We start from the raw sequence: 12,393 nt of genomic DNA on the forward strand, positions 1-12,393 counted from the left end.
CTCAGGTTGATCTATATGGTTGAGAATTTCTATACTTCAGTTCTATATTTAAGGCATAAACTTGAGAATCTTGAGAATCAGTGTCTAGGTTATTTTTTTCATTTCGACTGCATTGGCCACATTTGTTTGACATGTCTTTATAGATGACAAACACCCTTTTGTCAATCACAATTTTATACCAACAATGTCTGACCTCTTAGTTAAAAAATCATAAAGCCTTGTCTTTATTTTTAAACCTTCGTATAATATTTTTTGCCTTGAGTGAAAAATGTCATTTTGAAAAAAATATTTTTAGAAAACCATTTAGGCTAAAGACAAAGACAGGTTAACCTATGGTAAAATAAAAACTGGTAAACTGATAAAATATTGCTCACTTCTTTTAAATGTGAATAAACCTGGATTATGTCTTCAGAAATAATATTCTCAGATGTCAGAACAGCAGTCTTTATAATGCTTCTTGTCCAGTAGCCATGACAACGGTATGTGCCTCCTCGCTCCGGATAATATTACAGGAAAGCAGAATGGAAGAGCACACAGCTCTGTTGACAGTGCTCAACAATGATTAAACTTTTCAATATTTTTATAGCAATTTCTTCCTGATTCAGAAGCATTCATCCTACTGAATGCCAGAATTAAAAATCATGATAAATGTTATTATGTCAGTCTTCGGAAGCATTTTTCCCCTTTTTACGGCTGCACATGTTAAGGAACACCCCCAAAAGGCTGTACTGTATATCAAAGAAGATGATGTCAGGGACTGACCAACGCAGAAGATGTACTGCACAATTCACCAACAGATGGTAGAGTCAGGACAATGGTTTGTTATATTAATGTATGAACAGTTCCTGCCTTTGAGTGTCTTGCCGCATAAGAGATAAGTGTGCCTGAAATGTTTGTTTAATACCACATTAACTTTTGCTCTTCTCTGCAGTCCCATAGCCATTTCATTCATAAATAGCTTGCACTCTGGAGGAGGGAGATAGATATTAAGAGCCTGACAAGCTCTATATATGGCTTTATATGTTTTGATTAATGGAATTGTCCGCCCATGGATGAAGACAACTCTAAAGCAGGAGGAAAGAGGCTAACTGGGAACAGACCTGGAAACCACTGAACTAGATGTCTCGGTAAATAGACAGAAATCTCCTTACCTGTATTAAAGTGCGAAGTGACTCCACATAGGATTGTTCGGTGTCTAGAAGTGTCATCATGACATGCTTTCTCATATCCTGGAAAAAAAGACCAGCGAAAAACAGAAATGCAGGTTAATTACAGTAAGGCTTTTTCCATTTGATAAAAAGAAGGATGTATGTCAATATTTCAATCACAGGAGTCAACAAAGTCTTTCAGGTTCAAAAAACGATTTATATTACCCACTTTAAAAGCATTTTCAGAACACAGAATTCCCTGAAAAAGCATTTATTAATGTTTAAACAGAGAAATAAATTTTGATTGTAGAATTTATCTGAAAGAAATGCAGGCATAAAATATATTCAAAATACCATACATCACGATCTTACTGTGGCTAGGAAAATGCAAAAACAAAAGAAAAAGCATTTGCTTTCCGTCTACTTTTCTGTTCAGACATTTTTATTTGATTTTTAACTGCACCCTTGCACAAAATGCCTGGAAAAATCTGGATTGTTTCATACCGTTCACTGAAATAATACAAAAAATGTTAAATTAAGTGTAATAAGCCAAAAACTGAACTAAAACGTCCGATTCGTTAGGTATCCCCAAGAAAGCATGATGGGGATTAAACTGGACAAGGAGAATGTTGTAAGATCAACAGAACAGTGAAGCCCACTGGACATCCTTAAACTCAAAGGCATCACAACACAGGCTAGAATGCTCATTTAAGACAATATACCCCCCAGATTTCTTCTTTCTAGGTAGATGCTATTGAAACTGGTGGGGAAAAAAGCATCAGTTTAATCTGGCTAACAAGCTTAATCGAATGACTTAGACTCCGCGACAGATCTAATGCTTCCCTGTTTCAGAGTGCGCATTTCTGTTTATCCTCTGGCAACAATCAAGAAAGGTCTAGGATGCCCGACGCACTATTCTCTTGCAGACATCAGCGCAAATCACACTGCTGTCAGACTTGCTGGGAATGTATTTACATTAGCACCGGAAACTGTCAGCCTGTAAGAACCTTGGCTTTATCCAGCGGCTCAGGGCGCTAGCCTAGCGCAGCCTCAGGCCCTCCTGCTGCTCATACTGTAGCTTCGCAGTGCGTCAGCATCGCAGCAGCAGGGCTGTCTGAGGACAGTCTCAGTGGCCCGACACACTTCACAGCCTGATGCCTTTTTTCCTTTTCCTTGCCACCTTACTGAAACACCACACTATCTCACCAAGACCTACAGATATGAAAAACTGGCCCTGGTACAGTCTTGAGGTAACAAAATGGAATCTGGCTCCAGTGCTCTCAGGCCAGCCTCTACCGAACAATGGCTATGCAAAAGAGCAGTGCTTTCCCCCATTGCTTCGGAGATGTTTTCTCATGCTGAGTTTTAGATATTGAGATGTTGCCCAATCCTGTCTTAGCACCTTGATTTAAAGGCTAATGAAAGCATGCCTTTAAGCACACCGTTCATACATTGGAACCTCCTTAGCAGCAAAGAAGAACAACAGAGCATTCGAGCTGCTTTCCCCCTCTTTGTATTTCATGTATAGACTATTGTGAGCTATAATCCTTCATTGTGGTAAATAAACCCAAACTCCCGAAGCTTATGGGTAAGAGTAGACAGACTAAGTGAAGATGAGTCCAGCTTTGACTCTTTGCACAGGAATACGATTGGTTACATCCAGACATGTTGTATAGGGATTTAAGCAGAAGGTATGTTTTTTTTTGTGCTACACTACCTCACATACTGTACCTAGGAACCTCAGACCACAATAACAAAGCATTTGCTTCAGAGACAAATTTATAACTGCTTTTTCTTTTGTTGAAGAGAAAACTGATGGTTGCAACATGTGACTCCAGGATTCCATTTTGCTTCCACAGGAAACACACTAATTGATCACCATAAACACTCACAATTGAATTCTCCATCTTGTGCTTTTAGTTGCAAGAGTCTTAAGAGGCTTAAGGAAGTACCTGTATTTACTTTAATATCTGTTGTACAGCTGTGTTGGACAGACTATCATTAGAGGGAACTATAGTGAACATGTGTATATGACCTAAAAGGTCCCAGGAAAACATACTGTAGGTTGAGTGCCAGCAATGAGATTTAAAAAAGAAATTATTGAATTGGAATTCTGGAAAAGTGTTTAGTTATCGGATTGTGTTTCTGAATTCCAGAGAGATTATGACAATTGACTGATGGAGGAAGGAGATCTGGGAAAGAGCTCAGCACTTTGATAACCAAAGATTTCAGAACGAGAAAGCAAGCAAGAAAGTGAAAGACCTTGCTGTGGTAGCACAGCACAGAGTCCCCTGGTAAAACCTGCTTTCCCTGCTAGATAGTGTGCAGATCCTTTATTGACCTTATATTACCAGCCTTCAGGTTCATGAATCATTCGTCCTTGACGTGCAAATCTAATAGAATTAAACTTATTTTCCTAACAGCTGAAATAACCTTACAAGCTTATTTTGCAAATAGTGAGGTAATGTAGATAAAGCAAACCAACTCTTATATGGAAATGTTTTAGGATCCTTTGGGCTAAAAGTTGCTATATAAATGCATGGAATTATCATCATTACTGGTAATTTAGTAGTCTGAAATAAGATTTCTGCTATTTCCTATGCAGGAGTGCATACTGCATGTATATGAACTGTAAATTGTATCTTTTGTCCTCTGTTAACATGGAATGACATGTGAAAATAGTTACAGATGTATAATGTACTGAACACCAAGAAGAAACTTGTAATTCTGACCTGGGTCAAATACTTAACATTACTTATTACCTATTATTATATTAGAGTGTAAGAAGATAAACTATTTTTGTCTGTACTACATTAACTTTATGTCAAGATTTAGACGTATTATTGTATATATAGAAGGTTAACCCTTTTTCAAATGTTAATTATTGTTACCTGTATATATTGTACATCTGACAAGATATGAATTCATTTTCTAAATGCTTTTTTGAAACTGAAATCACAAAAAAATGAAAATTCTTTCAATTTCTACAGAGCTTTCCATCCAAACGAATCTCAAAGTGCTATACATACATACATACATCAGCGGACATTATGAGCCAGCAGCCCCTCTACAACACCAGAGAAGTGAGAAACTACTTTGGGAAAAATACTTGCTCTGCCACATTTAATATAATCAGAATTCTTTGTTTACGAAAGGCACAGTACGTCATCATAGAAAAATAGAACATTTTGACTCGTTTGTATGAACTAGCAAAAAACAATCTCAACAGCCTATATAATGTATAACGCTGACAGGAGGGCCAAGAAATGGAATCAAACTTGTGAGCAAAGTTACAAAGCTGTCTCAACCCACTCTAAACAGGCCATCACAAATGTTATACATAATATCCGTTATATATAATACATATGTTATACATAAATATAACATTTACATTGTAATGAAGTCATGTTGAAATATTTATATATCTTGTCATTCCAGTCCTGTCTGATCACATTTATAATAAGATGAATTATAAACTTGAGTGACAATTACAGATATCCACACGCAGTGCCTTACAAACATTTAACAGCTTTAAAAACAACATCCCCCTTGTTGTTCAGGTGGGAAGGCATTTTCTATGGATCCTAAAAAAAAAACTATCCAGAATGAGATGTTTTCTTCTCTCAACGTTCTCAGCTGGGGAGCAGTCCAGGCCCTGGAAATCCACAGAGCAGCAGGCGGCAGGAGGAAAGGGGAGACACTGTCGCAGCTTGCTGACGTTCTACTCTATTTTGATCTCAGACTTTATCGATTGCATGGCATCAAAGGTTTCAGATCCTCTTTAAGTGTGAAGAGATCACAACATGAATTCAAATCTGTCTGGAGCTACCAACCACTCTGCGGCTGAGTCTTCTGCCTCTTCAGAGACCACGGCAGAAAAATGAAACAGCTCTTTGACAAAGCCAAAATTAGCCTCCGCGTGCGTTCCTTATTTTTCCCTGACAGATTTTGATGACTGAGTGTCAGAAGTTACGAATGACATGTTTATTGCATTATGGAGGATTGACTCAAGAGGAGAAACAAGCACTTGTTGCTGCTACTCTACCTCGTGATGAAGTGCTCTTCTTTGCTGCCTTTTTTTATAGTGGTTCAATACGTACAATGTTCAATTCACGACTCGGGAGCCTCAGACATTTCGGCCTGGCTAAGATGTTGCACACGTAGGGTGTATTGAATAATGGCAGTATTGTTTTCTTTGATTCATATTTCTATTCTGACCTGTTACTCACACTGACCTGTCGTGAAGGTTATCTGCAGAAGATTTAACTGCGCCAGGGAGACACCTTCTGGACTTCAAAGGGAGATAAAAAGGAGTCACATTTCGGCTATCAGCTATGTATCTTCTGTCCCTTTTAGTTCTTTAATACAGGGAATTCACTATTTACTTTGAGAGGTTAGTTATGCTCATATATTAATCTAACAGTATTACTGACAGATGTCAGATGTAAAAATACTGGTATATGATGCATGTCTTTTAGGAATTGTACAAATTTTAAAAGCAACTATCCAAAGGTAATCATGATGCCCGGTGTGTAGTTGAATCAAAGCAAAAAATCAAAAAGGCTGTATTTTGTGCCTGTTTTTTAGGGAGTAAGGGCTTCTGTGCAAGATGTTGAACTGCTGCCATTGCAACAGTCTATAATGTAGCTAAGTAAAAGGTCTTCCAGGGTTTCACATACTCACAGGCCACAAACATAAAACTGAGTTCGGTATGAAAAGGTCGATTCACAGGTAAAGTCAAATCTAGGTCTCATCCCATGACCATATTTTAGTGACGTGAGCACACAAACATGGGAAAAAGAATACTGCTTTTCTAAGTCCGTACTCCTTACTGCGGCATATTCTTGTATTTACACAGGCCTGTGTATCTAGCTCATCTAACCCAAACACAAGAGCAGGAAACGGTCTTGTTTGCCTTTGTGATTATTCCTCATGCTTAGAACGCAGGCATCTCCCAGACCGACATGTGACCCCAAGACATGGCTCTGCGGCCTTCGTAGTTCACTGACTGCAAAATAAACAGGTTTCCTTAGCACAATCATTCCCTTGCACGTTGATTCGTCACTCCTCTGAGACTTGTGGGTCCCAGGACCAAACCACTCACCACAGCCCCATTCCACATGGTTGTCTTGAGAGGGGGGGTTTTACAGTATACTTCTTAATTTTAACTTCATCACCACGTGTCTTATTCACTTCCAGCATAACTTTAAAAACCAAACATAAAAATGGTTCATTAAAAAATATGCCAGTTTCAAAGCTTTTTAGATTGTCCACTGTGCTGGGGACTTGTAATTTCTTCTTTTATTATTAAATGGTTTCAATTTTTCATTCCCCAGTTTCAAGTCCTTGCTTAAAGGTATTCTGAAAAAATATTAAACTCAGATGAGTCTTATTACTCCTTCTTTAATGAAGCAGTCGTATTGAGCTTTTTCTAAATCAGTTGCTTTTTCTACAATACCACAATAAATGCAAATTTATAACACCCTTACTACTGTAACTGGTATTTCTGGAAATAAGCTAAAAAATTAAGGTATAACCCCTATATACTACATATCATTACATAATGATTATCAAAACATTTTAAGTAAGTAGCCAATTAAATAAATTCATTATGGCCATTAACATTTGTTGTCAGCAAGATTGATCCACTACAAAAGTCAGTGGCCAATATTGTGTGTGTGCTAGAAGCAATACAAGGCATGATTCTCATTGGGTTGCAAATGCTGTCTTGAAACAGTTCTCTCCCGGTCCCCAGGGACAAGCATGTGCCTGTTCACTGGTCCCTGAACCCCAGATCTCACAAAACCTCTCAGCTCATCTGATAAATGCTCAACGGGGCTCACATCTGCCAAGCACGCTGTCACCTGCCACAGGCTCATCTGAAGAACGCCAGAGTTACTGTAAAAGAGTGGCACGAGGACATGCGCAGTCCTACTGGAATGTTATCGCATCAGGATGAGGCCCCAGGAATGGCAGCAGCTCTGGTCCCTTCATCCATGTGATGCTGTGCATTCAGGTTCTAAGCGATCACTGGGAGTAGAGTTCCCCCACTGGACACCACTGCCAAGACCATCACACTTTGACCTCCTCCTCACAACAGTGTTGCAGAAAATCAAGTAAGAATATCGTTCTGCAGGTCTGCAGCACACCCGCTGGAGCCCATCACGTTGGTCTAAACACAACCCTCTGACATTTGATTTGATTCCAATGCTGGTGCAGTAGTAAGGTATAACCCCTGTATACAACACATCATTGTCATTATCATTGATATGTCCCCAGCATCCTACTGCCTCAAAGGCAACATCCTCTTGACGAGAAGCTCACATCGATTCCTTTCCATGTATCCCTTTCACAATTTTCACCAGGTTTGACATCCAACAGGTTAAAATCACCTTGTAGCTTGTGCCCAGTCACTAATGAGGTGATTTAGTGTTCATGCGACAGTCACAGTGAGTCATGATCAAAACATATCATGTTAGAAACAGTGCACAATATTTCTAACAACATTCATGCATAGCGATGAGATTCTTTTGTCCAATATAGATGCACAGATAAGATAAGATCACGTTATAGGCCATACACATATTCCAGCCACAGGTGCAGATCCTTAGCCACAGAGCCACTGCACCAGATCAACGTCAATGCCCACTAAATACCTCCTAGTATTAATATTACTTATATACACAATGCAAGTTCATAGGAGCCAAAATGGGGGTGCATGTTAAAGTGCATAATCAAGGGGAATACAGAGCACACATGAGACTCATGCACTCAATCATTCTCATTATCACATATGAAGACTTTCCTACTGTATGTACTTTTAACACAGTGGTACTCAAGCTAATGTTACATCCCAGTGAGAACAGAGCGTGGCCCTTCAGTTTCAAAATCTTGGTTTTTGGGCTGCCTTTAAAGGAATAAGTGCAGAACAACAAAACTTTTTTCCCACACTTGTTTTTTCACAACTCCTTGTGGAAAGTCACACTGCCTGCAGAGTCCTACTGGCTAGACAGTGTATACCGTAGCTGCTGAGAGATGAGAATCTGCCTTTTCTCCTAAATCAACACAGACATCTTCTGTCAGAAACCTAAATGGGGCACAAGGACTCCACAACATTCTACAGCACCCTGGTGGAGGAACAGGGTGTCTGTGTTGGGTCTTGACTGCCGATATACACAAAATTCTGAGCAAGAGCTTGATGGTCTCTGCAGCGTCACACCATACGCCTTGTTGATAAGGTTATAGTCACAGAAATAGCTAAGATCAAACACAAAATTCAATTGAACTAAAGTAAAGGGTAGTAAAGTACATTAGTTTAATGTCATTTACACTTGCTTTATTTCCTCTAGCAGAAGTGGGCTGACGCTTATATAAGAAAAAAAAATTCACGGAAACTACAATCTTTCACACAGAATATTATATTTTCACTCTACCCCTTTGCAGAGCAGCAGGGTAGTGCTGTGTCTAGCACTGCAGCCGTGCAGAGCTGCAGCCCTGAGTTCAATTCAGGACCTGGGGTGCTGTCTGCGTGGACTTTGCATGATCTAACTGTGCTCATGTGGGTGTCCTCTGGATGCTCTGGTTTCCTCCCCTAGTGAAAAGCCATGCTGGTAGGTTAACTGGCTTCTGGGAGAACTGGCCCTGGCATGAGTGTGTGTGTTTGTGTCCGTGTGAGCCCTGGAATGGACAAGTTTCCCATCCAGGCTGTATCCTGCCTTGTGCCTTGTGTCTGCTGGGATAGAGTCCTGCTCCCTCGTGACCTTGGACCGGATGAATTGGTGAGAAAACAGGCAGATGGATATATGCTCCTTCAATTATTCAAATCCAAACTGTATGACAGGAATTGAATTAAGGAATTTAAAAATGATTATACGCTCTTAAATCATGTTTTTATTAAATAATTTCAAAGTGGTTTGTCTTAAACAATAGTGCAACGCATGATCCTATAATGACAATAATTTATACAGTAGATGCAAAACCTAGAATGCAATATATTGGGCCTTCAGATAGCTTTCCACAAGTTATGTGATTTTATTGTTCTCGCCAATTCAAAATAAAACAAATAAATGGACTTTTGTGAAGCTATTAACTAAACAAGTCAAAAGGTATTTGTATTTTTGCGTACAGATTACTTTTATCTTGCCACTAGACAAGGCAGACGTACCTCCTTACAGGGTAAGCTTGAATTAGACAATAATGAAAAACAAGCACACCTTTCCACCCACCACCTGTACAGAGAGTGATTTTCCAGGCAGGGGTTTCTCAGCCTTCCTTGCAGAAATAGGGCCTGGTTCCAAATGACACTGTGTGGCTTTATTAAAAAGCCAGTTTTTTCTACTGAAAAGGAAAGCTTCTCTTTTTGTACAAAAAGCATGAAAACCACAATGGTGGTCTCTTGACATGGGGTTTGATTTTAAATACAGAAGGTATAAACGCAAAATTATGGGGAATGTAGAGCCCGCAACAAGGATGTATTACAGTCCATTTGAATTCTGTGTGTGGGTACATTACTTTTAAGAAAGCTTCAGACTTTATATTTTAGTATTCATTTGTTAGCTGGATTCAGAAATATTGCCCTGTCAATGTAAGGTAAGGTATGCGCATTATAAAAAACACTACAGAGCTAAAGCAGTTAAGATGTTCCAATCAACTTATGTCCAGTTAGGTGTATGACTAGAAAATGGTGGCTTTAAAGAAGACTCCAACTTGAATAAGAGTCTATATGCACGACACAAAGACAAAAGCCACGGGACTAAGGTGGATAAGGCATTCGTGTACATTCCTGATTTCATTTCTGCTAGAATGCATGCTTCCAACAGCACCCAAATAAAACCCAAGATGGGCATGGAAACATGATAGATCAGAAGCTATTTGCCTGGCATTTCAGCCTGTCATCTGTCTTCTACTGCAGGCTCATCTCCATCAGTCAGCAGAGGGCATTAACTGCAGGGTGCAGGGGTTTCACAACAAATGTCTTTTAAGTACATCCACTCTTGAGAAATGTGCGGCAATTACATGTCTATGTGCCCCTCTCTTCTACACAGAAAGTAGAGGGTGGTGTGATTTTAAGAAATTGTAAAGTACACACCAAATACTAATGAAAAACACAATTTAGTGCTTTACAGCATCCACAGCTGGGACACTCCTATGAACAATTTCTGCACAAATCTCTTTGGACTTACATAAGCAATCAAGCCAGAGGCAAGGGCACATAGCTAAGGATTCACAAGAGCTGAACACATGGTCTGGAATAAAATAATCAATGCACACATTTCCCATCCTTTACTTGCCTATGAGCTACAGAATCAATGGCCATCCACTGTGGGAAAAGTCACAGGGGGTACATTCAGCAGTATTCAATGTATCCAACGAAACACCACAGCACCACATGCAGCAGGTTAAAATATAAAAAACTGGACGACAGAATGACATGGGATTCCCTGAACTTAGCTGCATACATCAATGAATGGATTTCCTAACCCTGGCCAATCACAGAGTTGAAAAGGAAACAAGGAAATTCTTCAGGATTGCAGTTGATTTTAACATTAGCATTAAATTTGCTGAATTTTATATAGCAGTGAGAGTCTCAATACTTATCGTTATCACCATTAAAGCTGAAAAATAGATCAAAATATTTTCGCATCCTTTGGACCTTTATTCCCCTTGAAAATGCCTCAGTCAAATGAAATACTGTTCCACATAACGTTAACAATTATTAACAACAATTTTTACAAGGATACTTGCAAACTTCAAATTCAGTTAAAGAGGATAATGCCAAGTCAAGGGTAAAACACTTTCAAAAGATCTCCAAGTAATGAAAAATAAAATCAGCTTTGGCACGCTTTTGTACTTTCAAGCTGGTGCAGTCTCTCACATACTGTAGTCAGGGATGACAAACAGATGTCTATTTAGAGCCCAGCTCGTTTTCCCCCACATTTTCTCAAAAGATAAAACCACTTGTTGCTTCATATCACAAGACATAAAAAGTCAGTGAGACACAAGATGAGGCAAAGGCAACACAAGTATTAATGAGCTTACAGACACTGAGGACCTTTTCAAGAGTCTCCAATAACAGCCAGAGAAAATGAGGGAAAAAAAGCTTCTTTACAGCCAGTAATTTGATGAGATTTGCACTGTAATCTAGTTTGGCCTTTATAGCACAGAACAAGAAACCCCATGAGCAACGTGTCTTACAGATTGCGAAACACAGGCAAAAAAAACCCCACTACACTCAGCGTGATGGCTGCAGGAGTTCAGCAGAAGAGATCCGATAGGATGTGGAAGCTCACTGAAGATGAGAGAATCTGTAATCTAATCTGCTTTGCAATTAATAAAGGACACTGCTTTAGTTTCAATTGATTCTTATTTAACACGACAACCTTAAGTCATATTTCAAAATTTCTAAACAAGGGGGAGAGGGAGAACTGAAAAGTCATACAGATATAGAAGGGAGATGAGTCGTGTTGCTATAAATAATGTGCTATAATATTATAGCAATACGGTATTATAAGTTTTAGAAAGAGCAAACTACACGTAGGAGACGTAGATAATTCACAGCACAGCACAGACAAGGACTGCATTCGTAAAAGGCTGATTCATTCGCAGCTGTTTGGAAATGCTTTAAAATCTACAGATTGTAACACAGGACGGTGACAGCACAATTATTCTTGCAACCCAAGAACAAAGGCAGGAGCAAACTGCCTTAATTTCAAAAACCAGTGGGTCCACCCCTCAACTCTGCACATCTAAGATTGATCAAATTGGGACACGCTGATCCAGACGGAGGAATCTGGATCAAGCGGAGAGGAGCCCCGTACACAGCCGCACAAAGTGACGCATGCAGGGGTACCTCGCTGGAGGTCTGCGGGGAACCCGTGCCCCCGACGCCGTTGGCATCCGCGCCGCTCCTGTCCAGCGCCTCCTCCCCGGCCCCAGTGTCTTCGCTTGCACTCTCCCCATTCTCTCGCATCTCCTCCAGTGCGATGGTGAACTGGGCGAGCGTCCTTACCATCTGCAGCATGCGGGGCGCCGGGCGTTCTGCTGTCACGCGTGCCCGTTGGAAAATCGTCCCCCCACCCCCCCCCCGCCACCAAGAAAAAAGAAAAACAAGAACCCCCACAGTCTCCGGAGAGCCCCAAATCCGATAAAAAGCCCGGCTCCCTCCCTCCACGTGAAGGCTTGGGCTGCCCTCCCTGCCCGTCAGAGTGATCCACCGAGCCTGACAGTCCCTCACTCTTCTCCCTCC

General features: G+C 40.2%; 1 protein-coding gene across 1 annotated transcript in view; it reads right to left on the bottom strand.

Annotated features, from left to right (window-relative positions):
• The window catches only part of arhgef17 (Rho guanine nucleotide exchange factor (GEF) 17), a 91,930-nt gene that overhangs the window by 25,081 nt on the left and 54,456 nt on the right, over positions 1–12,393 (bottom strand). The window contains exon 2 of the mRNA XM_088639119.1: positions 1,152–1,229. Coding sequence (XP_088495245.1) covers positions 1,152–1,229 — 78 coding nt within the window. The remainder of the gene's footprint in view (positions 1–1,151; positions 1,230–12,393) is intronic.

Source organism: Lepisosteus platostomus, chromosome 7 (assembly GCF_059453375.1).
Source record: "Lepisosteus platostomus isolate fLepPlt1 chromosome 7, fLepPlt1.hap1, whole genome shotgun sequence".
Taxonomy (NCBI): domain Eukaryota; kingdom Metazoa; phylum Chordata; class Actinopteri; order Semionotiformes; family Lepisosteidae; genus Lepisosteus; species Lepisosteus platostomus.